The following is a 26,174-nucleotide window of genomic DNA, read 5'->3' on the forward strand; positions in this document are numbered from 1 at the left end:
CATAGTTTTTGTCTTCTGCATGCTTCATTTATCTAAATGATGCCAATAGAAGGAATGCTCTGGGACTTTTACCTATCACATAATTCTTGTTTTCCAAAATATATGGTTCTTATGTAAGATGTTCTCTACTTTTGAGCTCATGGCAATTATAAATCTACTCTTACAAATCTGTAAAAGAGCAATGCCTCTAAATTCAAAGAAGGTAAGAACAAATGACCCTTACCCGAGGTCCTGGGAAGCCAGGAATGCCTTTCTCTCCTTTCACCCCAATACCAAGTTCTCCCTTTAAAAGATGACAGCACTTAGAAGGGTTCAAGCAACACTATTTCATAAACAAGCAATCAACAATTTAAAACAACTACATTAATCTAGAGATCCTACAGAATTACAATGTGATAGTACAAAGTCTAGTAATGTGAATGTATGATTAGGCAGTATAGTTAATATTTAAATCAAAATTTTAAAATTTACTGCAGTAAAAGACACATTGCCATTAATCCCCCGTCATAGGGTTTCCCCTGGCTTGGAAGCACTTATCCCATCATTTGCGTCATTTTCTGAAGCAGTTCTGGAATTCCACTTTTGTGAATTTCTTTAGATGTGCTGTCATGGCTGCCTCGATGTCCTGAATTGATTTAAAATGTTTATGGCAGTTTCTGCCAAGTGAAAACATTATGGTGTGTCCGCATCCACCTTACTCACTGGATCTGGAAGCACATGATCTCTGAGTCTTCCCCAAAGTCTAAGTGACCATGAAAGGGAAATGCTGTGAATCTATTCAGGACATGGAGGCATCCCTGACAGTGCAACTAAGGACACTCATGAAAGAGGACTTCCACAGCTACTTCAGAGAGTGGCAAGAACTATAGAAGAAGTGTGTTTGAAGCAAAGGGAAATATTTTGAAGTGGATAATGGTAACGTGTCTTTTACTGTAATAAATTTTAAAATTTAAACATTCACTATATTTTTATCACACTTCATATAGATTAGCATTTAAAACAATGGCACCTCATGCAAAATAAAATTTGAAATTAAGTCAGCACCTAATACAAATGAAAAAGATACTTAAATGAACTACCTTGAGTCCTGGTGGTCCTGGAGGTCCAATCATTCCAGGAATTCCTTTTACACCCTAAAAAAATCATAAAGAATATAATCTGACTTATGTATCATACAGATTCCATCTCTTAGAAATCATCTCTTCTGACAATCTGTTTCATTAATTTATGTTAATAAGGGACTACTCTTCACCTGCCAGTAATTAGCAACTAAGATCCCAGCATACCCAGGACCCAGATCCTAGCATACTCAGGACCCTGACACTTCAAGACAGTGTAAGAAATGCATGAGGTGTGGGGTAGACCACCATGGAACTAGGGCTATAGATGTAAATGTGAGAAAGTCACTGAAAGAAGTGGCTCCTTCTGAAGTAGTGGAATTTAACCAGTAATTGAAAAAAGAAAAATAACAGATTCTATGTGTGGCCAAGGGTAACAGGTGAATGAATTAACATTTGCCAGAGTCTATTACATGCTCAGCTCTACGCATTTGTTACCCTTTCAGTTATGAATACATCAAACACATTCATAACATCCAAGGAGAGATAACTGAGCTTGCTGCTGTGGTCTTTTCTGTCCACATATCAAACCAATATTCATGAGGCCCTGTCTTGTGGAGGTCTTGGCAAAAGATAGGAGCCAGAACAAGGTACGCCATTCAGCATCTGAGTAAACTTGAGAACACAGTAACCTTCCAATCCTTTATAATCCACCCCAATATGATGGGGCTAATTATCACAGTGGCCTGTTAAGGCAGCTTTGAGATCAGCAATGTGATGCATATAATGTACGCAGCACTGTGTTGTCATAGGTGTGTGTTCAGGAAGTGTTTAAGGTGACTTATGGTTTGACTTATGAATAGGTGTTACCTTTTCTCCTTTATAGAGGCAAAAATCAGGTGGCTCTACCAATAGGGTGGGTCCAGGAAAACCTTGTTGGCCAACTTCACCCTTAAAAAAACCCAGGAGAATGGGACTTGCATGTTAATTTATGTTTTGAAACAAAGAAGACTTTTACTCATACATTATGCTATAACGTTTCCAACCTTGTGTGTCATGGATTTAAATTATAACCCACGGCAAAAGTGTCACATAATTCAAAATGATAGCTTTTGTTTCTTATTGAAATATTATACATACAACTGAATATAAATTTAGAAATAAAAATGACTCATAATATTACCATCTAGAGATAATCTCTATTAAAGAGTCGGTATAATTCCTTGTGGTTGTTTACACACATATCTATATATATACAAACGCACATACAATATGTGAACAAATGGTGCATTAAATGAAATTTTAAAAGTACATAAGCAGAATAACACTATATAATACATAGGCATAATTTAAAATATACAATATAATTTATGCTTTGTTAAATGTTTTTTTGGTACTGGGGATCAAACTCAGGACCTTGCACTTGCAAGGCGGGCATGACACCACTGAGCTAAATTCCCAGCCTGGATTTTATCTAATTTTTAAACAATCATATTTTTATGACAATTTTTGAGCATTTTCCAATTATACTAAAACTTCTTCAGAATCATGATTTTTAATGCCTATCAAATAATCTATCATAAAAACATGCTATGATCTGTAAGCCAATCTAAACTGGCTGGGTTTTAAAATTTTATATTAAATAAATTTAGCTTATTTCTTATTTACTTTCAATAATATTTTTAAACTATATAAAATAATTAGCCAAGTTTCCATTTGTGTTATTATAGATACTGTTGCCTTGGAGAAAAAATGTCATTTGAATTGATTTTTCCATAACACAACACTGAATTCTCATCCTTGGTTAGATGGTTACTTCATATCTTTCTGATTGTCACTATGGTTCTGCACTTAGAATTATGGTCCCCCTTGGGCAGTGAAGAGCAGGCTGTGAGCAGCTCACCTGTGTTTTCACACCAGGCCCTTGCTGGCTGTGGCACTGGGCTATTTCTTTACAATATCTCTTAGCTCTAGTTTCTTAAATTCCTCTACACCTCACTTTTACTCTCGGTGAAAAAGAGGTTACAATATTGCCTACTTCAAAGCATCATTTTATTAAATAGAAAATATACATAAGATGCTTACAGCCATGCATTAATAACAAAGTAAATTCTCAAATATATAATTACTAAAGCCATATTGGTTTTGGTAGGTGGGATGTTTGAAAGAATACTATTTCAAGTTTATATGAAAAAAAGAATTCAATCTCTGCATAGATGTGGGAAGCTACAGAAAAGCCAAGAAACACTGTCTTTTCTTTTACCCTTGCTATATTCTGGTAGCTAATAAAGTGTTAGTACACCAGCTAATCTGCATATTGCATAAACAAATGATTAAACCAAACCCATAAACAACTCATGAGTAAATGACCGATATGTGTGGGTAATGATAAACACACTTATTCTCATAGCTGAGGTAAGTTTGAGGACATCCCATAAAGGCCGACGAACAGGGAACTTCTTTAAAATATGGGCCACCCTAGTATTTTTTTCATATTGTAAAAGTACCATATAGTCAGTGCAGTCAAAAACACACATATGAAAGAAAACTATGAAGAATAATATGTAAAAAGGTACATAATCTTTCCCCACAGCCCTGCCAGCATTTGTTATTGGTTGATTTCATGATAGCAGCCATTCTTTCTGGAGTGAAGGGGAATCTCAGCGTTGTTTTCATTTGCATCTCTCGAATGACCAATGATGTTGAACATTTTTTCATGTATTTATTTGCTATTTCTACTTCTTTGTCTGAGAAATGTCTGTTCATTTCAGATGCCCATTTTTAGATTGGGTCTTTAAATTTGGGAGGTCTGATCTTTTTAAGTTCTTTATAGATTTGAGATAGTAGACCTTTGTCTGAGGAAGAGAGGTGAAGATTTTTTCCCACATTGTGGGTTGTCTCTTCACACTGCTGGTGGTTTCTCTTGCTGTGCAGAAGCCTTTTAATAAGAAGAGATCCCATTTGTTGATTGTGCTAGTTCACGGGCAACTGAGGTTTTGTTCATAAAATCTTTTCCTACACTGATGTCTTCAAGGGTTCTATCTAACCTCTGTTCCAACTGGTTCAGAGTTTCTATTTTAATATTTAGATCTTTAATCCATTTTGATTTTAGTATAGTGCATGGTGAGAGATACAGGGCTAGTTTTAATCTTTGGCAAGTTGAAGCCCGATTTTTCCAGCACCATTTATTAAAGAGGCTATCTTTCCTCCAGTGAGGGTGTTTGGCTCCTTTGTCAAAGATGAGATGGCTGAGTGTGTCTGTCGTTGTTTCTGCATCTTCTAATCTGTTCCACTGGTCCTCAAGTCTGTTTCTTTGCCAGTACCATGATGTTTTTATCACAGTAGCTTTGCAGTATAGTTGCAGGTTGGGGATTGTGATACTCCCTGCCATGTCTCTGTTACCTAGAATTGCTTTTGCTATTCTGGGTCTCTTCTTGTTCCAAATGAATTTTTGGATTGTTTTCTCAAGGTCTATGAAGTATCCTGCTGGGATCTCAATTGGAATGGGAGTGTAGACTGGTGCAACCACTGTGGAAATCAGTACGGAGATACCTCAAAGAACTAGGACTGGAAGTCCCATTTGACCCCGCTATTCCACTGCTGGGGATCTTCTCCAAAGAATTAAAAGAATCAGACCACAGTGATATATGTGTGCCCATGTTCATAGCAGCACAGTTTGTAATAGCTAAAACTTGGAAACAGCCCAAATGCCCATCAACTGGAGACTGGATAAAGAAAATGTGGTTTTTATATAAAATGGAGTACTACTCAGCCATAAAAAATGAGAAATTAGAGACATTTATAGCTAAGTGGATGCACATTGAGGTGATACTCAAGTGAAATAAATAGGACACACATGTGTAAATACCAAATAGTTTCTCTGGTGTGAGAAACTGAAAGTGTAAATAAGGACTAAATGTATAATAGGTAATGTGATATAGGAAGAAAAGGGGCAAAGGAGAAGGAAGTGGGAGGGCTAGGGGAAAGGATAGAAGAGAATGGGATTAATATGAGAAAATGGAAAAATAGGAACAAAATCTTTGTAAATAGGGAGGAATGGAGGGGTTGAAGGGAGGGCTGGGCAAGGGTGAAAAATAAGAACCAAGAGAGACTATGGAAAGGTGCAAATTTCCAATGATGAATGTCATTATATTGTATACCTAAAATGTACCAATGATTAGAATGAATAATCGATAATGTAAAATAGGAAGAAAAGGTCCAAAGGGGTAGGGGTAGTGGTAGGGGCCGGGAAAGGAAAGAAGGGAAAGGAAAAATGATGAGAAATGGAAAAAGTGGAAATAAAGCCTTTGTAAATAGGGAAGGGTGGAGGGTGTGAAGGGAGGGCTAGGAATGGGGAAAAAATAAGAACTAAGATGCATTATGTAAAGGTACAATTCCCAGTGAGAAATGTAATTGTGTTGTATACCTAAAATGTACCAATAAAAGAATTTAATACAAAAAAAAGGTACATAATCATATCACCTGGGAACAACTAGTAGCCATCATTTAGGGCAGTGTTTAAAATAGGGTTATTAGGAATATTTCTTAAAATATTCTTGAACACCTGAAAATTCTGTATCAAAATTCCAGAGGGTGCTTCATTTGTCTGACCATCTAAAAGCACTAATGCCAGTGTATTTTGGATCACTGGAAAGGCCGCCTCATGGCCAAATACATCCACGTCATTCTATGGCCTGAGTTTGCAAACGCGTCCAGTTGCCTTGGCACTGAAGGCTACACGGCATCAATGCTTGCTTGGCCCTGTGAGGCACTGGGTCTCGATTATGTGGGGATGTGGGCTTCCGGTGTTGACAAACATTCTCAGGGGCCCATGACTTTTTGAGTGTGACAAAGATTATGTCAGTGTGTTTTCATTCAGTCATTTGAGTCAGTGGTTCTCAAGGTTAGAAGGGGAGGGAAGTGACTGGAAACTGCCTCTTGCCAGGGATGTTCCCATGTGGACATCTTGACACATTTGTGGTTGTCACAGTTGAGGGGAAAGGGTGCTACCGGCATCCAGTGGGTAAAAGACAGAGGTGCTATGAAAGATCTTGAAACCCACAGGAGAGTCCCCTAAAACAATGAACAATCAGGAGCATTCAGGTTGAAGACTCCCTCTCTCAGTGCTATTTTACTGTCTTTTTGTTGTCGTTGCTCTTACAAAGTTGGGTTATATGCCTTTAACTTGTTCTTTTTCATCAGCATTATATCATGGACATTTCCCCACATCATGAAGTCTTCACCTGCATTTTTGGCTACTGCATTGTCCTGCTAATGACTATGCCACAGCTGACCGTGCCAGGACCCCACAAGAGCAGGAGTCGGGTCTATCTTGCTAAGTGCACACACTCAGTGCCAATCGTAGCCTGGCTTAGAGTAGATGCCCAGTAGCTATCTGCCCATCTTTACTGAAAGAGCGCTCACCTGCTGTTGGACATTCAGATTGTTTCAGATGAGCTACCATCTGAAATCACTTTTCTAAAGAGCATCTTTAGTAAGTTTCATGCTTCAGCAGGAAGGACTACATGTGAGGAAGGGAGGACAGTGAGGAGGGCCTGGAAGTAGGGGAGGTGTAAGGAGGAGGGGTAGAGGAAAGGCGGAGCGTGCTCCTAAGTGCTCATATTCCTGTCACTTATACTCGGCTATGGACTTCAGGATTCTGATGAGATTTTGGAAAGTGGGCCTGACAAAGCAGTAATTAAGCAAAACCATTGCTCTGGAGATACATATAGTCAAAAGTGCTACATCTCTTCTTGCTAGAGTGAAATGCATTGTATAAATTGAGTTTAGTGTTAAGTTTTGTCCATCATTTTACAGGTAAAGGTAGTGGGGCTACAGTAACTCAGCCAAGAGAAGTTCTCAGCCATGAAAGTGGGCAGCGGCTAGATGGCGAACACGAGCTAAATACTAATCAGGACAGCCTCCGCGACTAGACTGCACACACACTGTCACATCTGCTCCTCCATGCAAAACGGGATCCTTACCGGGTCCCCCATTTGCCCTCTTACTCCAACACCAGGATTGCCCTGAAAAAGAGAAGAAAGTAAACCTAATCACTTTTGAATTTTAAAAAAGTAATAGAAAGCAAGTAAGATTTTTAATGAAGTTCATTCAAATCTTTGGGGAGTCTGATAGGAGGAAAGATGTAAGTCTGACAAATGCCAGATGCTAGTTACTTCATTAAGTGGGTTCTGTTTATGTACCTTACTCATGACCACCTACCTTGAAACCTGGACTCCCAGGGTGACCTGGAGCTCCCTGGATCAATGGCAAAATACCACAAATCAGTTACCAGTCATAGACATCAGAACATATCTCACCGGTTGCCCCAAGTTTCTATGTAGGAAACACTTGATTTTAAAATATGTTTATTCCCAGTTCAAAAATGGGCATCTGAAAGGAACAGATATTTCTCAAAGAAGTAAAAGCAGCAAATAAACATGTGAAAAAATGTTTAACATCACTGGTCATTCGAGAGATCCAGATGAAAACAACATAGAGATTCCACCTCACCCCAGAAAGAATGGCTGCTAGCAAGAAATCAACCAATAACAAATGCTGGCACAGCTGTGGAGAAAGAGGAACGCTACTCCACTGCTGGTGGGAGTGTAGACCGGTGCAACCACTGTGGAAATCAGTATGGAGAGACCTCAAAGACCTAGGACTAGAGGTCCCATTTGACCCCACTATTCCCCTACTGGGTATCTTCCCAAAAGAATTAAAAGAATCACACCACAGCAATATATGCACACCCATGTTTATAGTGGCAGAGTTCGTAATAACTAAAGCTTGGAAACAGCCCAAGTGCCCATCAACTGGAAACTGGATAAAGAAGATGTGGTTTTTTTAATAAAATGGAGTACTACTCAGCCATAAAGAATGAGAAACTAGAGTCATTTATAGCTAAATGGATGCATACTGAGGTGATACTCTTAAGTGAAATAAATAGGACAGACGTGTAAATACTGAATAGTTTCTCTAGTGTGAGAAACTGAAAGTGTAAATAAGGATTAAAATGATTAAAAAGAATAATTGATAATTTGAAATAGGAAGAAAAGGTCCAAAGGTGTAGGGGAAGTGGGAGAGGAAGGTGAAAGGAAAGAAGGGAAAGGAAAAATTATGAGAAAAGGAAAAAATGGAAACAAAGTCTTTGTAAATAGGGAAGGGTGGAGGGGGTGAAGGGAGCACAGGGAATCGGGGAAAAAATAAGAACCAAGATACATCATGGACAGGTACAAGCACCCAATGATAAATGTAAACGTATTGTATACCTAAAGTGTACCAATAAAAGAATTGGAGCAAAAAGATAAAATAAAAATAAAACATGCTTATTATGTTCTCATTCATATGTAAAAGCTAAAAAGAAAATGATCTCATAGAATGGCCAAACAATAGAGAGTGAAATAGTTCAGGGCCTAGGAAGCCTGGATAGGGGAGAAGGAGGCAGAGAGAAGAGTTGGTTCATGGGCACAGAAGTACAGTTAGAAAAGAGGATTAATTTCTAGTGTCCTATAGCACAGGAGGGTGAATATAGCTAATAAGAATAATTTTATAATAGCTAAAAGAGAAGGTTTTAAATATTTCCAATACAAATAGATAGTAAACATTCAAAGTGATACACTAATTTCCTGATTTGATCATTACACATCGGATGCCTATGTTGAAATAGCCCACTGTGCCCTTTGAATATATACAATTATTGTATGTCAATGAAAAATAAAAGATATGCATGACGGACTTCATATCGTGGATGACGGACTGCTCCATACAAACACGATGTCGCTGGCTTGTCACACAGGGAGCCTGTATGAGCGTGGATTCCTGCCAAGGATGGTGGGGCTTTGCGGATTCTCAAGGTCATAAGGACTCAAGAAGCCCACTGGGCCTGACCCGAGGCTTCAGTTCCGCTTTTTACATCTATTTCTGTGTTGCCTCTGGGTGTGGGAGGGACAGCATCAGCAGCGCTGCACTTACTGTCAAGCCGGGGGCTCCAGGACCTCCCATTGGGCCTGTGGGTCCTCGAGCACCTCGGGATCCCTAGACAGGAGAGAACTCAGCACATTCATTAAAACAGCCCCAGTCCTCTTTCACAGTGAGGTGCGTGTCATCCCAGGTGCATAAAGACCTCCCCATCACCCGATCCCACCGCATCTGCTCGGCTGGATGATCTTCAGCTCAGCTGGAAGGCAGCAACAGCTCTGTTACTCCATGATCGGATTCAGTTCAGACTCCGAAATACAAGATTTAACACATGCATCTTGTACGAGTGAAAGACAAGAACACCCAGCGCTGAGGCCCATCAGCCTAGGCCCAGCTATTCCACAGGCTGAAGCAGGAAAAGCCCTTGAGCTCAGCAGTTTGGGAAACACGCCAAGACCCGATCTCAAACCAACCAATAAAAAGTTGAGAATAAAGAAAAGTTGGTGCTAGCTATTCCTAAACTCCATCTATATCACCTCTGGATTTTTTTTAAAATATTAGGATTATTTAACATTAATATTTAAATATTCATGCATTTGTACATTTTTCTATATGCATAAAAGGTGGCCTACAAGAGCAAAGTGATCAGGAATGTCACACTCAGCCCAGGATCAAAGTGACTTCACCATAAGCAATTGTATGAAATATGAAAGTCACAGCATAGCTATGCACGTTGGCAAAGGAAGGCTGTAGCCAGGCGAGCTGGACGGGTGGAGAGATGCCTTCCACCCCACTTCCATGTCTAACAATATAACTTGTGAGTGTACAGAAGTTGCCTTCTTTATGAAGATGAGCTGCTGTTTATTTTAATAGCAACATCAAGGAGATCTCATTTATTACTGAGCTTCAGACAATACCAAGGAAACCAACCCAAGAAAATAAATCTGTCAATACCAAGAAACTGCAAGGCCAAATTATAGGATGATCAGGAGTCAAAATTTCTTTCAATTTTAATCTTATGATTTGGAAGGACTAATATAATCAGGAAAAGATGGGGCAAGATATAAAATATAATTCACGGTTACTGATTCGGCAGGTAAAAATGGTAGAGAGACAGACCAAGATCATTTCCACTTGGTGTCCTTAGGCAGGAGGCGCAGTTATGTGTATCATACACGTAGTTGCTAAGCAGACCTACTTCCCGAAATTTTACGTGTCTGCGTGTACCTGAGCAATGCCACGTGACCACTAAGAGGTAGAAGGGGAAGGCAACAGGGAGTCCACTTCGTGGCCATGGGACCTGCGCCGTCACACACGGATTTAACACTCTGCTGCCACCACCTTGAAATTCTTAATCATTTTTGACCAAGGAACTTAGATTTTCATTTTGGACTCTGTGGTCCCTGCGAGTTATGTAGCTAGCAGCAGAAGGCTGTTTGAGAGGGAAACAGGAGTAGAAGGCCTGCTCCCGAGACTTACTGGCAACCCGGCTGGTCCTGGGTCCCCTCGATCTCCCTGCAATAATAACGGTACATTGTTTTAGAAGAGCAGCACAATTTTCCTGAAACACAGATGACGTAAAAATGGAAACACGTACGAAGACTATTTGGATGAATCTAAGTGTGCAGTTTGTTCAATTTTTCAGGGTGGAGAGGACAACCGAAGAAGGGCTGCATAGAGGTGATTTTCTTTTTCTATTCTTAGGCCCCGGATTCTCCTACTAGGCAAGGACCAGAGAACGACTGGTGGAGTCATGACAACACAGAGTGAAGACAAAATCATCCTTCTGTTTACATTCTCAGTTCTCCACCCAGCTGGGCCATTTCCTGCAGGCCTTCCTCTCCGGGAACACCCTCGAGTGGACAGAAAAGGACCTCATGGGGAGGGCCTGTTGCACCTGCTCCAGCCCACATCTAAGACTTATGTATGAAATACAATTTAATATTTTACCTGTTTGGGGTGTACAGATATTTTGTGGCACTAAGTATATCACATCGTTATTCAATCGCGACCACCACTGATCGGCACAACTTTTTCATCTTCCTCTATGAGGAAGAACTCTGTACCCATTAAATTCTAGCTCCCAAGTCTCCTTAGTACCTGGCAACCAGCATTCTACTTTCTGTGTCTAGGAATTTGACTACTCTAAGAGCCTCATATAATGGGACTCATACCTTATTTGTCCTTTTGTGTCTGGCTTATTTCACATAAAATGATGTCCTAAAGCTTCACTCATACTGCTGCATGTGTCAGAATTTCCCTCCTTTTCAGGGCAGCCTAATATTCATTTATATAGATATACTCACATTTGCTAATTTGTTTATCCATTCATCTGTCTGTAGTTAAACTTGGGCAACTTCCACCCTTTGGCTACTATAAATAATGCTATAAGGAACACGGGTATATAAATATCTGTTTGAGTCTCTGCCTTCAACTCTTTTAGGTTATATATATAGAAGTGAAACTGTGGGATCGTATGGTAGTCTTATGTTTCCACAGGAGCTAGACCATTTTATATTCCCACCAACAATGCCCGGGGGTTCCAACTCTCCACATAGTTACCAACACTTGTTACTTTTCTTTTATTGTTTTTATAATAGCCACCTGAATGACTGTGAAGTAGATACAGAGTCAGCCCCAAAATAATTGATTGACAGATCATTTTCTTAGGAAACTTTGATTTCTGAAGATGAATCCTCATACCCAAGAGATGAAGAGAAAGGGAGACAGGGGTGGGGGATAAAACTATTTTAGCAAATATTTAAGATGTGTTGTGTCCATGTACTAATAAAAAAAGAATTCTCACACTCATCTCCTCTCCCATCATGCTTCTTTTCTGTTGTCACAGTTACAAAAATGCTCACCATAACTAATGCTGTACAGCATTACACCATTTTCAACGTACTACAATTTGAATCATTATAACACATCACCTTAACAGCGAGAAGGCAAGGTAGATATTATTTGAATTTTCTTTCACAATCAGGAAACTGGGGCTCAGGCGAGGTAAAGAGGCTGCTTAAGCCACCACAGTAAGGAAGGGTCAGTTCCTGCCTCCCAAGTCACCATTATGGCTCCCAGAATGACCTCGTTTTGATGTTGTTTATTCATGTATCTTTCCAGGCATGTTCAAGCTGCTGCTGGCTATTTTTGCTCTTGTTTTTTGAGTGAAGAGGAGACATCTTGGGGTGCATATGAAATATATGATGTAGGTAATGTATGTAAGTTCCAAAACTTCCTTTTAAAAATATCTGATAATGACATTTTTAGGAGGAGGGAAAATGGCTAGCTACAGGTTGGACACACCTGGAAGCAGAACTATATTCACATAGTACTTCCAGTCCAACATGTATGAATGGGGCAGAGGCTACGACCACATTCTGTGAACTCACAAAAGGGATCCACACTCAGGTGTTCCCACTCCAGGTGGCACAGAAATTAAGGTTTACTAGAAGCAACCTAGAACTAGATTTACCTAATGGTTTAAAATATTTTTCCATAAGAAAAATGACCACATCTTGAAAATGTACTCCTTCCTCCTGATTCATCATGTCCACTGATCTCTTTACTTATCCATGGCTTCTCATACAAGACATGAGGTGCTTACTCAAGAGCTTATTCCTGAAAGTTTGTACATCATTCCCTGCTGAAAACATTGCATTTATCAAACACAGTGCTACGCTTTTAAGGATTTTCAAATTCAATGGTGGTGGCTCTGATTATACTAGAGGGCAAATATTAACACTAGAATATTTTAACTACGAATAAATCAGTGGTCCTCGCCTGACCTTTGGTAATGTTGGGAAAGGTTCCTGGTGGGGATAAGAAGATGCTACTGGACCCTAATGTGGTCAAGGCCAGAGGCCAGGCATGCTGCTTAGCACCCTCCTCCCCCAAACAAGTAATTGGCCCCAACTGTCAATAGTGACAACTTTGAGAAACTGAAATAAATGTATCCTTGCATTTCCAAATGGTTTGCTGGTACCAGAAGTTCACAGACATGGTGAGTAAGACCAGCATTTTCACACAAGAAGTACAGCATCATCTCGGTGTGTCAGGCAAATAGTAAAAGAAAAATCATTGTACTCAGTGACACTTCATAGGAAATCCCTTCCACATGCTTGCTACATGGCTTACCCATTGGGATAAAAAGTAAAGTAAACCTACAAAGATCATAATACTTACCTGAATACCTTTAATGCCACCTGAAATGAACACTGAATTTCCTTTTTCTCCTTTTTCTCCAAGAAGGCCCTGAGAACAAAATAATCAGTTCAGCGGACAAAGTACATGACCATTTCAGTGTTTTCTTTCCTATAGAAAGGAAATTCCTCAAAGTACTCTCCTTCCCAAAGTGTTCCTAACATAACATCTTCATATTCTACTTAATATCTCTTAATTTAGTTGCCACATAAAAATTCTACTACTTGATATGTCAAGCTCCTTAAAGAACATACAAATTTCAAAGTTGATCCCATTAAAAGTGTCTGGTTCTACTTCCAATGGGAGAAACTTAATGGCTTTACAGTGAGTTATATCAACATTTTGCTTGAGAAGTCAGATTTGCCTATATAAGCAGTCCTGGCTTTGTACAGCTCCATTCTGCATGAATTTCAGCTCAACAATTAAATAACACCAGTTCAATAACAACAGTTCAGATTTCAGTTAACTTCAGTTACCTTTGTAACTGAAATTATTTGAGTACAAACTTCACTTCTAGCTGCTCAGCTCACAAATCAATACATAATTAATAGATGCAGGTTGGAATCACTGACTAATCAATGTACATCTATCACACATGTGTGTATACACACACACACACACACACATACACACAGGGACACAGCAAAGGATGTAGGTGTGCTATTTCCTTATCTCCCAGGGGTAATCCCAAATGACATTTTATAAAAATGGATAGATGAAAGAGAGAATTGGCTGACAAAGACAAAAGAAAATCAAATAAGTGAAAAATTGCAATGTTGGAATTGAAATTCAAATAAATTTAAGTGGAGTTACAGAAGGATCAACTGGCTGTGGGAATGTGGGCAGTGCTGTCATTCAAGAGACACTGGCAGCCAGAAGAATGCAAGAAAGATGAACTTATCAACATAAAACAGGAAAGAGATTGCGGTGAAAAAGATGACAATGTCTTGGAGAAAATGACACAGGCAAAAACTGTGTGTTAAAGTAACTCTGTGGGATATTTCACACCATTGAAAAGACTCCAGCTGAGAAAGAAGTATGACATTTTTGTCAAGGAACAGAAAACACATTCATTTCGCATCACAAAATATACAATGAGAAGGCCAGCACTGTTCACACTATGCTTGGTAAGTCTTTCTGATGAAATGAAACACTGATTCTCAGTGTACTGATTTGTGTACTGAATAAGTATTAGTTTTATTTTTTATTTCTCTCTATCAGTGGCAATAAGAGAATTTTTAATGTTTCAACAGAACATCTTACAGGTCACAAAACAATGATAGCTTTTCTCATCAAGCTGCTCAGATTACTTATGTGGCTTGTGTGGCTTCATCTTTCATGGCCCTTTTTACATGACTGTACAGAGTGAGGGCTGCTTCTACGTCACAGGAGGCAAGAGGAAGACAGTTGCTGTGCAAAAAGACCACTGTGGCCAACTTCAGCACTGTGGTCAGTACTACATGTGGTGCTAAAGCCACCACTCAGGGAGGACTTCTGCTCCCAAGAATGTGCGTGACTCTGTAGAATGGGGTTTGGTCCAATTTGAAGAGCTTAAGAAGTCTGCAAGCCTCACAAATTCCAGCCCTGCCCACCTCTCCAGCCACATCCCTCAGTGGTCCACAGGCATTCGCTATGCTCCAGGAACACTCGTGTTAACTCTGTTGCTTGCAAACACCAATCCTATTCCTACCATAGGGCCTTTTCCCTTAGGATTTCTATGAGGCTGAGGTATGGGCTTCTTACTGGGGTGCCTCTTGGGCCAGGAGCTCCTCTTTCCCCTGGAAGCCCCGGGTTTCCTCTTGAGCCATTGTAACCGTTCATTCCAGGTTTGCCTCTGGACCCTGGAGGTCCTGGGTGACCCTACGGAAAACAAAATTGTACATGGGGACTTTTTTGCAAGAATATCATAACACAAAGGTTATGCAATATAATTTCAAGTTGTGACTCACATGTTGTTAAATTTTATAAAACTTTCTTCCCCACCCGCATTGCACAGTAAGAGTAAAAATATGAAATTTTAATACATCTGATTTAAATTAATGTAGTTTAGAATATTCTGGGAGATTTGGGAAGGAAACTTTCCCTGAGATCATTAGAAAAACTCCAATGAATTATAAAGGCCCCCAAATATCTCTTCTTTCTTCCATTTGATTTTCATATTAGAAATGAGTCTTTAAGTCCACTTAATTCCAATACTAGGACTCACTAGGAAATAAAACTTTCATTAGAAGTCTGCATTTACTTCCAGAACATTGTACTTGATGTCAAAAGTGTATCTAACTCGTGTTTTGGAATTTGTTTCTCTAATCTGCTCAAAAACCTTGTTCTTCAGGAAAAATGTTTTAGAATTACTGTACAAAATTGAAATGCAAGCACCCTTCCATACACTAGTGTAAGAAAATAAAAAAGTTTGCCCAATATTTATACCTTCTAAATACATGGTTTTAAGGATTCTGATGAGTGTGTCCCCTTTCTTTAAAAAAATAAAGGAGAAAATTTAGGGAAACTTACAGGTATACCATCCAAACCCGGAAATCCAGGAACACCAGTTGGACCCTAAAATCCCCAAAAATAAAACAATGATATAAAAATTGCTAAATTATTAATTAACAAGTTGATTCAAATGTGAAATATTAATGACTGATTTTTGATACTCATCAGCCATTGTCACTTGCTTTTATTTTGATGAGATGAGTTTCAGTAACAACACCTAAGCATCAACTTTTTCTACTTTTTGTGTGTACTTAGAGAATGTTGACAGTACTAACTCAAATAAAACATTCAACATGTTGGAAGTCAGAAATTCTACTTCTGAGGGTCTATCGTACAGAAACAAACTCTTAAACAGGAGCAACAACAATTTACAGGATTTTTACAAGCTGGCACTACACAAAGTTGGCATAGAATCTCAGACTTTTACTGCCAGGAAACGAAGGATAATTTTATCCATAATATGGAATATTATGCAATATTTGAAAGGAATAAATCCGATTTATGAAAATTAATATAAAATAATTTATAACACATATCATTGAGTTAAAAAAGAAGGGCTTATAATGACACACGTAATATGTTACTTAGTTTTTTTCAGTTGGTTGGTCGGGTTTTTTAGCCATCAATGGTACATATTTAAGTGCATAGAAAAAGCAGAGAAGGTCAGGGTTCTCTGGAATGAGTTGGAGACTGAGGACTAATAAGCACAGGAACACAGATTTATTTTGGGACAAGGTGCAAGTTTGCCCTGCATGTGACTGTAAAACCCAGAAAAGCAGCACTGCTGAGAGGTTCATGTGCTCTGAAAAATCAGCTCACCTTGTCTCCTTTCTCCCCTGCGGCCCCAGGAGAGCCACTGTCACCTCTCAGTCCTTTCTCTCCTGGAATTCCAATGGGTCCTGGGGGTCCCAGAGGCCCTATGGGACCCTGTGATCCTAGTGGTCCTGGTTGACCCTAAGAAAGAAAAATGTGGGGGGAGCAATTCATAAGGAGTGTCTTCTAACAGAAGCACACGGTCACTTGGATGCTCAGAAGTAAAAGTTAGATTTGAGAAAGGTCTAATACTAGAAATGCAAATGATTGACTTCATACGATAAAAAGAAACCCGGCATTGCCTTTTCCAATCTGAATATAAACTGCCTGGCAAGTTTACATTACTGCATGAATATGTGTGTGTGTGTGTGTAGTGTGTGTGTTCCCAGAAACATTTATATAAACAGATTATAATTCTGTGGCTATTTTCATTTGATCAGTTCCATTTATAATCCTTGGGCTCTTTAATCAAGCACAGAGTTTACAATATCAAAGTCTCCTTACCTCTATGTAAGTGACAGAAGTTAACTGAGGGGAAAACTCCGATCTCCTATTTACTTCAAATAGCTAATGACTTTTCTGTCTTCTTCGGGGCTTAGCATCTGTCACTTAGTTCCCCAGTCTCAGTTTGGACTGAGGCTGTGTAATCCATGAATAAAAATGTAGCCTCTTGTTTGAGGTGGAGGAGCTTCATGAGCTCAGTGCTCACCCTGAGGTCCCTAAAGTGGGACCCCGAGGCCCAGCGCTGAGGATCTCGCCTCTCCTCACACACCCTGCTCTCCACTGCATTCCCCACAGAAGTGAAGCTCAGCAACAGCCGTCACAGGCAGCTGCAGGTCACACAGCTGGGTCTGCTCTGCAGGACGGAGGCCTGGGGCGTGAGGAGCACCCCCTGCCCTGTGACACAGCTCTCCTCTGTCCCTGCCTCCCATGCCCCTCTGGCCTTGATTCCAACACCCCCTTACATGTCTCAGCTTGGACTTTTCTAAATTCCAGACCTTCACATCCAGCTACCTCTTCGGTATCTCCCTGGAACCAATGCTACCTCCAGCATAAAAAAAAAAAAAAGGGCAAAAAAATTCAAAATGAACTCTTTATTTTCCCCCAAATCTGACCCTCCACCTACCTTCCCCAACTACTCAGCCTGGAAGTCAGCCTTGATGTTCTGTCAAAGTTTAATCCATGACTGACTGATAGTTTCTGCTCTTTAAATCGATCTGAATTTCACCTGCCTCTGTGTCTCCGCTGCATCTGCTCCAGCTTCCTCAGAGGCCTTCCAGGTTCCTCTGACCCACTCCATGCCCTGTCTGCAGAACACCCAGAGTGACATTAAAGCTGAAATCAGTTCATGGCCCTGGCCCGCTTTTAAAACCCCTTCCTGGCTTTCTGAGTTCCATTAGCATAAAGCACTGCCCCTTACCTTGGGCCTTACAGATTCTCCAGCCTCAATATGCTGCACCCGCTGCTCCTTCCCTCTGAGTAGCTTTCTTCCAAGACCTTTGACCGATGGGTATGGATCTCAGCCGGGGCCACCTCCCCAGAAGCCGTCCTGACTCCCTGAGCAGCGGGCTCCCCAGCCTCCACCAGTCTCCATCCTAGCTGCCTGTGCCCTTTCTCTGTAGCATCCTAGCATTTCTCACCTTTAATCATGTGTTTGTCCATTAATTTATTGTTTACTGCTCCAGTTACGTATAAGTACATTATTAAGAGGACAAGGACATGGTCACAGATTCATCTATGAACTACCACAGCTTTTGGCTGTGGTGATTTATTCTGCATGGATAAGGAATGGGTGGACAGGCAGTGCCGACCACTTCCACCTTCCAGGTGGGCCCTGTAGGGTTAGGAAAGTGATTTTCAGACGTTAAAAATAGTAATTCCATCAAAATGTGATCTTGATTTATATAAATTCATTTTATATATTCTTCTTTAAAAACTTTTAATAAAATAATATATGGAAACAAAGAGGCTATTGAAATGACCTCAAAAATCTACAATCAGGATTTCCAAATGGCTCTCCTACATTCATCTTATGTCTAGAAGTGATGTGAGCAGAAAGTGTCTTTGATTATCATGCTAATTTTAATAACTTGCTTTGTAGTCCTAGGATAATGCCCTTGCATTAGATAAAGGCTATTTATAACAAGGCTCTCACAAAGGCATGGCGTTTTGGTGACGAAATATCACGCACTGTTGGGGCCAGGGATTTAGCTCAGTGGTTCCGGCACCTGCATCGCAAGCGCAAGGTTCCGAGTTTGATCCCTGGTACTGCACTGTGTCGCCCATGAGTTCAGCTGTGTTGTCCAGCACATCTCGCAGCGCAGGTGGGAATGCTGTGTCTCCTGACAATTTGCAGATGTTCTCACTGTTCACTTGGCTACAATCTTTTGTCTTCTTAAAATTTTTCTAAAGATTTTTAAAAAATTGTTTTATATCTCCTTTCCCCCTGAAGATCACAGTTAATTGCATTCAGTGAGTAGCTAAGTCTTGATATATAGACAGAAGAGCTTGATGGATTTGGGAGATGTCTGCTTAAACTTCTAGGGCAGAATAAGACTGCCCTCATGAGGGTGCAGGGAGCAGGGCAAAATAATTCCGGTGGAGTCCCACCTACATAAAAAATTGAGTCGCCTAAAATCAGTACATCAGCCCCATCCATTCTGGCCATTCACTGCCACAATCCCATAAAGGAAATACTGTGTGTTAACAACAGGGTGTGATCTGTTAGCCAGCCACTCCCCTGAAACTGAGGCATGGCCACTGCCCCCTCTAGTCTATCAGTGAGAATGCCAGAGGACTTCACGTGGCAATTCCACACTGGAGAGTACCCTGTTTGGGATAAAGGACTTCTGAGACCCACTGGGAACTGGCCTATACTTGGAGAGTCACCTTAGAGAGTGCTACTGGCCTTAGCCAGGCTCAGGTGTGCAGAGGGAAATGGGGTGTGCCCCTGAAGCCCGGGGTCTGGGTCAGGACCCCATAACAATAGTGCAGGATTTTTTACCACAATATTCTTTGTAACAGCCCAGAAAACCGGAAGTCCTGTGAAAATCGACCAACCTGAGAGTGAGTGAGCGAATAAATTATGCTACCGTCATACAGTGGACACCATGTATCCTGTCCCACCTGGGTGCCCCAGAGGCAATGTGGGAGACAAGAAGTCAATGCAGGAGGTAGGTGAGGTACAGAGGCAGACACTGGAAGGGAAGGCAGCCAAGAAAGGAGTGACAGCCAGCTAGTTACAAGCATGGCCAACAGGATCTTGGCACTGAGGGGATCTTGAGAGTCAGTGTGGAATACTCATCCCTCTTTGGATGGGGCAGGGGAGTCAGGGTACTCCCTTCCCGGGCTGAGGACCACTGGTGGTGGGCAGAGTGCCTTGGGCTTTGAGGGCTTTGACAAAAGTCCTCAGATAAAAAGAGGCAGAGATGGGCAATTGGGGTCCCAAGAGCAATGGATCTGAGGAGAATGAGAAGGGCACTGATGACCTTTGAAAGGAGCCATTAAAGAGAGCAAAAAGATTGGTCCAGGTTGACATAGCACAGCCTCCTGATGCTCATGAAGAAGAAACAGAGTGGTGGTCCAAGCCCTGCAGGCAGCCTGTGCTTAAAGCCCAGCCCCGTCCCACGAACTTGAGTCTCTCCTCTCCTTCCTTTCTTCCTCCCTCCCTTCCCTTCCTTCTTTTTTCTCTCTGACTCTGTTTCTCTCTCTCTCTCTGACTCTGTTTTTCTCTCTCTCTCTCTCCTTGCTCTTTCTCCTCTCTCTCGAAGATCAAACCGAGGGCTGTGTGGTCTACCACTGAGCTGTATCCTCAGCCAGGTTTATGTCTTAATCTCTCTGATCCTCGGCATCTTTATCCACCAATGGCTCATGAACATGAAAAGGATAATGCACGCAAAGGTGTTTAATAAAGTGCCTGTCTGAATGAATACTGACTATTGTTATTACATATTATTACTATAAATGGGTAATTGTTAAGCGAGAAAAACAAGTCACGGAAGAGTATGTCAAATGATCCCACCTGTAATGAAACAGAGGAGCTGACATTTTCCCTAAATATATGTTTATAAAAGAAGATTTCTAGAAGGATACACCAGAAATGGCAAGAGTGAGAAATGGACACATTCTATTTTGTGTGCTTCTTACAATCATCAAATGTGACCTTCACAATAAAGATTAAACTTCTGTATGACATTGGGGGAGAGGAGGGGAAAAAGCCATATTCCAACCACTTAGTTACTCTGTCATCTCCAGGACACAATACCCAACACCTACAACTTGTAGGAGAGGTTTACTGCAGCTCATGGCTCAGTCCGTGGTCAGGTGGCTCCAAGGGGGAAATGGCATGGTGGAAGGGAATAGCAGAGAGAAACTTTTCATCACATGATGGCTAAGAAGCAGAGAGATGGAAGCAGCCAGCAACAAGAACACATTTTTCCAGGTCAAGATCCAATCACCCACCTCCAACCAAACCCCACCTCCTAATGGCACATGCAGATGCTGAAATCATCCATGGGTGAATCCGATGACTCCAATCACCTGCCAAACACAAGAGACTTGGGGGACATTTTAGATATGGGCCATCACACAAACCCTAACAGGAAAGAGTGAGGCACTGGTCCCGTCTCCGCTGCAAGGAAAGATGTGTGTAAGAGCTTTCTCATCTCTCTGAACTGCAGTGCCCAGGTTGGGTCCACAGTGGTTATGCAAAGGGCTGAGGATTCCAGATGTGCAGAAGGCAATTCCACCCCACGAGCAATGGCTCCCACTGCAGCGACACTGGAGTCTTTCTGTTGTTGAGATACGATGTGGATGTCACCAGGTCTTAATTTCAGTCACATTAAGTGGAAGAGCAATCTCTACTTTGTAAATGGAAAAATTAACATAAAACATGAATTGTCTGTCTTTTTTAAGGCTGTGAAGACTTTGCAAGTTGATTGTTACTGCTGTTCTTACCTATTATGAGGCATTTTGTTATATGATAAAAGTTTTAAAGAAAGACATTAAACCTTTGGTAACAGCAATGAATCTGTCAGAAAGCTGTCCTGAACATTTCCCAAATGAGAGTCTGAAATAGTAGGTTGCCAGTTTGCCAAATTTGAGTAAATAATTTATCTACAGTAACGTAGAAAATCATTTTTATTTTCATTAAATTATTTCATGTAAAAAGAGGTCAGTAAAAACTGTGCTTATAAGTAAGTGTGTAGGATTACTTATTTATAAGGTTATACTAGAAGTAATTGCAGGATAAATAGAATTAATCACAGGCATAAATAACAGGTCCATAAAAGACAATTTTATAACTAGAGAATCATTAAATAATTACAGGAATTTTACATCTTTCTAAGAAAAGTCTCTTCTAAGGAAAAACTACACCCACTCCTCATCTTCACCTTCCACCCACCCACAATAATAACATGATATTGCTATGCCAGATTCGGTCCAGCACAAAGAAAGCTGCCCAGCAAAATAACTGACTTCCACATGTAATATTCCTGATTTTTTTTCCTACTCCACGCATAAAATTGCCTCTGTGGTTTGTGACTTTTAGTGTGAGATGGCGAAGTCAGCAACTCCAGAAACAATCGGTTTGGTAGCTGAGAAACCTTCACGTGCCTTGTGGAGTCAGCTCTGTTGCCTGCTCAAAGGCTAAGCTGACACCATGTCACCAGATCTGCTCTTTGTACCTCCCTACAGCAGCACTGGGCTCCAGGGACAGCTGAACAAATAAAGGATGAAGGAGATCAGCCTGGACACACATCGCAGGCCTCCCTGCCCCTGGAGGCCAGGCATTCCTTTAGGATTCTGTCCCTGGTTAATTGTTAAGTCAGGAACATCTTGGAGCTGGGTTAAGATCAAATCACTTTTATTTCACAAGTTAGTAGAAGAGACCGATGTACTACTAAGAGAATTTATACTTTATTAAAACCAAAATCTTCAAATCAGCCTTTTTGGCTGCCATGGATCAGCTTGCCCCTCCCCCTGGATGTTGTGCGGAATGACAAAATTCTAAGAACTCCTTTGTCATTCTAGCACTATGAGAATTGGAAAAAATCACCACACCACACACAACCACGAATATATGTACAGCCACACTTTTTCTGCAAATACCTCATGCTTTTTCCCAGTCACAAATGGATGCAATGCAAAGAAGTATAAATAAATGAGTAAATGAATGGGTGAAATAATAAGAATGATGCTTGTATTACACAAATTGCACAGAAATATCCACATTACCCTGGCACGCTAAGACCATGACATTGCTACCAGAAATGTCATAGGAAGGGGAAGGAATTTATCTAAGCTTGGGTATGTGCTCAACACTGCCCCCCTTGACTCACCTCGTGTAGTACAACCAGCAACACAGAAGTTATGATCGCGGGTTATGATCCCCCCGCGGGTGTGGAAAGCTGCTCAGGAGACAGCGCTTACTCTAACTCACCCTCCTAGTAGCTCGAATCCAGGCCAGACTAGGCAGCCTCTCTGCAAACCTCGCACTCCGCCCCACTCAGCTGGTGCCGTGGAGCGTCCTCCTCCCTCTCGATTCACACCCACAAGTCAAAGCAGAGCTCACCCCTCCCAAACTAGTTTCCCTGTGGCTCCTTCCTTGTACCTGCGGGTGGCGGCTCTGTCCTTTCCACCATCTAAACTCAGCCCGGCAGCCAGTTATGGCTTCTTTCCCTCCTTCTCCATGTCCCTCCCATGACCACAGCTATCTCATCTTGGCTGGAAATGAATCGCATGCGTCTGTCTCAGCTTCACCTCACAGCACAGTCCCCGGGTCGTGGTCTTGACATCGTTGCGCAGGTTCCCAAACATCAGCCTCCCTGGTTCCCTTAGCCCCCACACTGCTGTCAACGCATCTTCTTCAGTCTTTTCTTGTCTGCTGGAGGCGACAGCAGCCTTTCTTCACCTGAAACTCAATCCTACCTTCCTCCCATCATCATAGGACCACGAAGCAAGGTGTTGTGGTGCAAGCCTGGAATCTGAGCTACTTGCAAAGATAAGGGAGAGGAATGCTAGCTCAAGGCCAGCCTGGGCAACTTCATGAGACCCTGTCTCGAAGTCAAATTTGTAAAAAGGGCTGTAGATATAGCTCAATAGAGCACTTGCCTACCATGTACAAGGCCCTGGGTCCAATTCCCAGTAACACACACACACACACACACACACACACACACACACACACACGCAGGAGAACAGTAACAGCTGTAATGGATACCACATGCAGAGCTCTGACACAGCCCTCTGCATTCTTTCCATAGGAGTTTTACAACCATGTAAAGCAAAAAAGCATCCCTGTACCTACTTCCTCATCTGCAAAGGAGGAAGCTGAGCTTCAGACAGATGGAGCACGTGTCCCCAGGCCAAGCCACTGACCCCTGTGAGAGCAGAAATTCAAACCCAGCTCTTCTGACCTAGAGGTTTCTGCTGCTCTTTCTACTCCAGTCCTTACCAATCTTCCCTCTCTACTGCTGGGTCAACCCTGAAACAATTAACACCTGGACATATTCTGCGTGTATTTTTCACGATTGTTTTATACATAATACTTTGCATCTGGTTAAGGCAAGGTCTTCTGGAAAACCTTTGAGGCCAGAGATCCATGAATGTTTTTATCACCACCCCAACACCTTGGCTGCTGCCTTGCAGAGCACACGTTCTAAACATACACTCATGCATTGCTTAATTGATTAGTGCCTCTATAATGGACATTTACAAAGAAACATTATTTTAACACACCTTTCCTTTTTAATTCTGCCCTTATTCTTGCTTGTTTTTTGGGGTTTTTTTTTTTTTCTTTTGGTGCCAGGGATTGAACTAGGATCCTTGAGCTTGAGCTATGCTGCCCTTCTTATTTATTATTCTTTCTTTCAATGCCTCCCTCCTACTTAAAGCTAACTTGTAATTCAATAAATGAGCCACTGGGTGTCACTAGAGTATCACCTAATCCTCCCAACAGGCCTCAGTGTGCTGCATAAACCCTTTTGACCCTGCCTTCCCTGCAAAAAAGATTGTCATAAAAATAAATGATGAAATGCTGTTACTCTAGGATTAGCCAGTCTGAAGAGACTTCACTGCCGTGGTAGAGTATTTTCTTGCCCCTTAAATTGACCTCACTTGCTAACAATACGCTCGGGATAAATTGATGGGCTTGGCCTGGAGTAACAGATTTATGGGTGTGTTTCTAGGAGGCGGCGTGGGGCCTGGGGTAAGAACCCTGCCCTGAGAACCAGCAGACAAGGCTAAGCTCACCCTTTGGACCAGGTCCCTTGCAACATTCTGAAACATGGTGGTCGTAGCAGCCTGGCATGGCGCACCTGTTGGGGAAACTGAGCAAAGCCATTTGGGGCGCCAGTACGTTCCGCTGAGAATCATCCAGCTGGCTGTCTCTCCTTCTCTGCCCTGTTTGCTTGTGTCCCTTCCCCGAAGCATCCTTTTGCTTTCCTCCCACCTGCATTTCCAACATGGCCCCTCTTCCTCCTGGGTGGGGGCCTCCCTGGGGCTCCTCAGGGCTGCCTTGGCCTTGTCTCTCTTTCTCTTGGACAACCTCATCCATTTTTGTGGAGTCCACTGTACCCTCAGCTCAAAAATCTTTCCTCCTCCCTCCCCGGCTCTGACCTCTCTTTCTGAGCCACATATCTACCTGACCTCAGGCTCTGCCAGGTTCAAAACTGGAGTCACAATCAGCCTCCATCAGATGCACTCCCTGGTCAAATACCATGAAGCCTGAACATCTCTTTCATCTGCACCAAGAGGCCTGAACATCTCTAATTGACTCACACACATGCATTCCATGAGTCTCCCTCCTGCAATCAAGCCTGCATCCAAACATTTCCCACCCCACACACCTTTTCACTTTCACACTCACCTCTTGCTAAGATGCCATGACCCTTGGCTGGGTGGCTGCAGTGTTCTCCTACCAGGCTTCCCCCAACATTACCCCACCTAACCCAGCTATGTCCTCCAAACAGCAGCTAGAGTGGCCTTCTGATGCTGTTCCTTCAGTCTGCTTCTTCTCTTCCTTGGGTCTGTCAAAGATGCCTCCTTAACCAGGTTGACTCGAGTGTGTTTATCAGCTGCACCTCAGACCACTTGCTTGCTTTTCTTCTGAGATCAAATACCTCCCTGGCAATATTTCAGTCCTTGGGACATACCAGCCTGTCTCCTTCTCTTATAAGGGCCCATGACTGTTCCTTTGCCCAAACACTTACAGGAGTTGAATGGTGTCCACAAAAAGATATGTTTGTCTGTGTCCCAAGAAACTGTGGGATTAGAATTAATGCTATTGAAAAAACATGTTTATCCTGGATTATCCAGGCAGGCACTAAATGCCATCACATGTATCCTTACAAGAAGGGACACAGAGGGAGACTTGATAGAGATGCACAGAGGAGAAGGCAATGTGAAGATAGAGACTGGAGTGATACAACAGGATCCAGGGAATGCCAAGGGTTGCTGAGAGCCCCAGAAGCTAGAAGAGGCAAAGGACAGATTCTCCCTGAAATCCACTCATGGGTGCCTGGCAATGCCAACACCTTGTTTTGAATGTCTGACTGTAGGATTTGTTGAAGAATACATTTCCATGGAGTAAGCCACAAAATACATACTAATTTTTTATAGATGCTAACTAACAAAGTCACTTCTTCCTGATTGTGCCTGGGTGACTTCTAATTCTATCAGGTCCAA

The 26,174-nt window shown here is 41.7% G+C and overlaps 1 protein-coding gene across 1 annotated transcript in view; it reads right to left on the bottom strand.

Annotated features, from left to right (window-relative positions):
- Positions 1 to 26,174, bottom strand: part of Col4a4 (collagen type IV alpha 4 chain) — a 165,928-nt gene that overhangs the window by 65,319 nt on the left and 74,435 nt on the right. Inside the window, exons 7-17 of the mRNA XM_087209310.1 lie at positions 16,494 to 16,628; positions 15,693 to 15,737; positions 14,925 to 15,041; positions 13,164 to 13,232; positions 10,458 to 10,493; positions 9,033 to 9,095; positions 7,281 to 7,316; positions 7,043 to 7,084; positions 1,929 to 2,009; positions 1,080 to 1,133; positions 224 to 283 (exon numbers count right to left, since the gene is read on the bottom strand). Of these exons, the coding sequence (XP_087065436.1) occupies positions 224 to 283; positions 1,080 to 1,133; positions 1,929 to 2,009; positions 7,043 to 7,084; positions 7,281 to 7,316; positions 9,033 to 9,095; positions 10,458 to 10,493; positions 13,164 to 13,232; positions 14,925 to 15,041; positions 15,693 to 15,737; positions 16,494 to 16,628 (738 nt within the window). The remainder of the gene's footprint in view (positions 1 to 223; positions 284 to 1,079; positions 1,134 to 1,928; positions 2,010 to 7,042; positions 7,085 to 7,280; positions 7,317 to 9,032; positions 9,096 to 10,457; positions 10,494 to 13,163; positions 13,233 to 14,924; positions 15,042 to 15,692; positions 15,738 to 16,493; positions 16,629 to 26,174) is intronic.

This window comes from Heterocephalus glaber, unplaced genomic scaffold, assembly GCF_053883595.1.
Source record: "Heterocephalus glaber isolate CG9 unplaced genomic scaffold, H.glaber_assembly_v1.0 deba00001004, whole genome shotgun sequence".
In the NCBI taxonomy this organism is placed as follows: Eukaryota; Metazoa; Chordata; class Mammalia; order Rodentia; family Bathyergidae; genus Heterocephalus; species Heterocephalus glaber.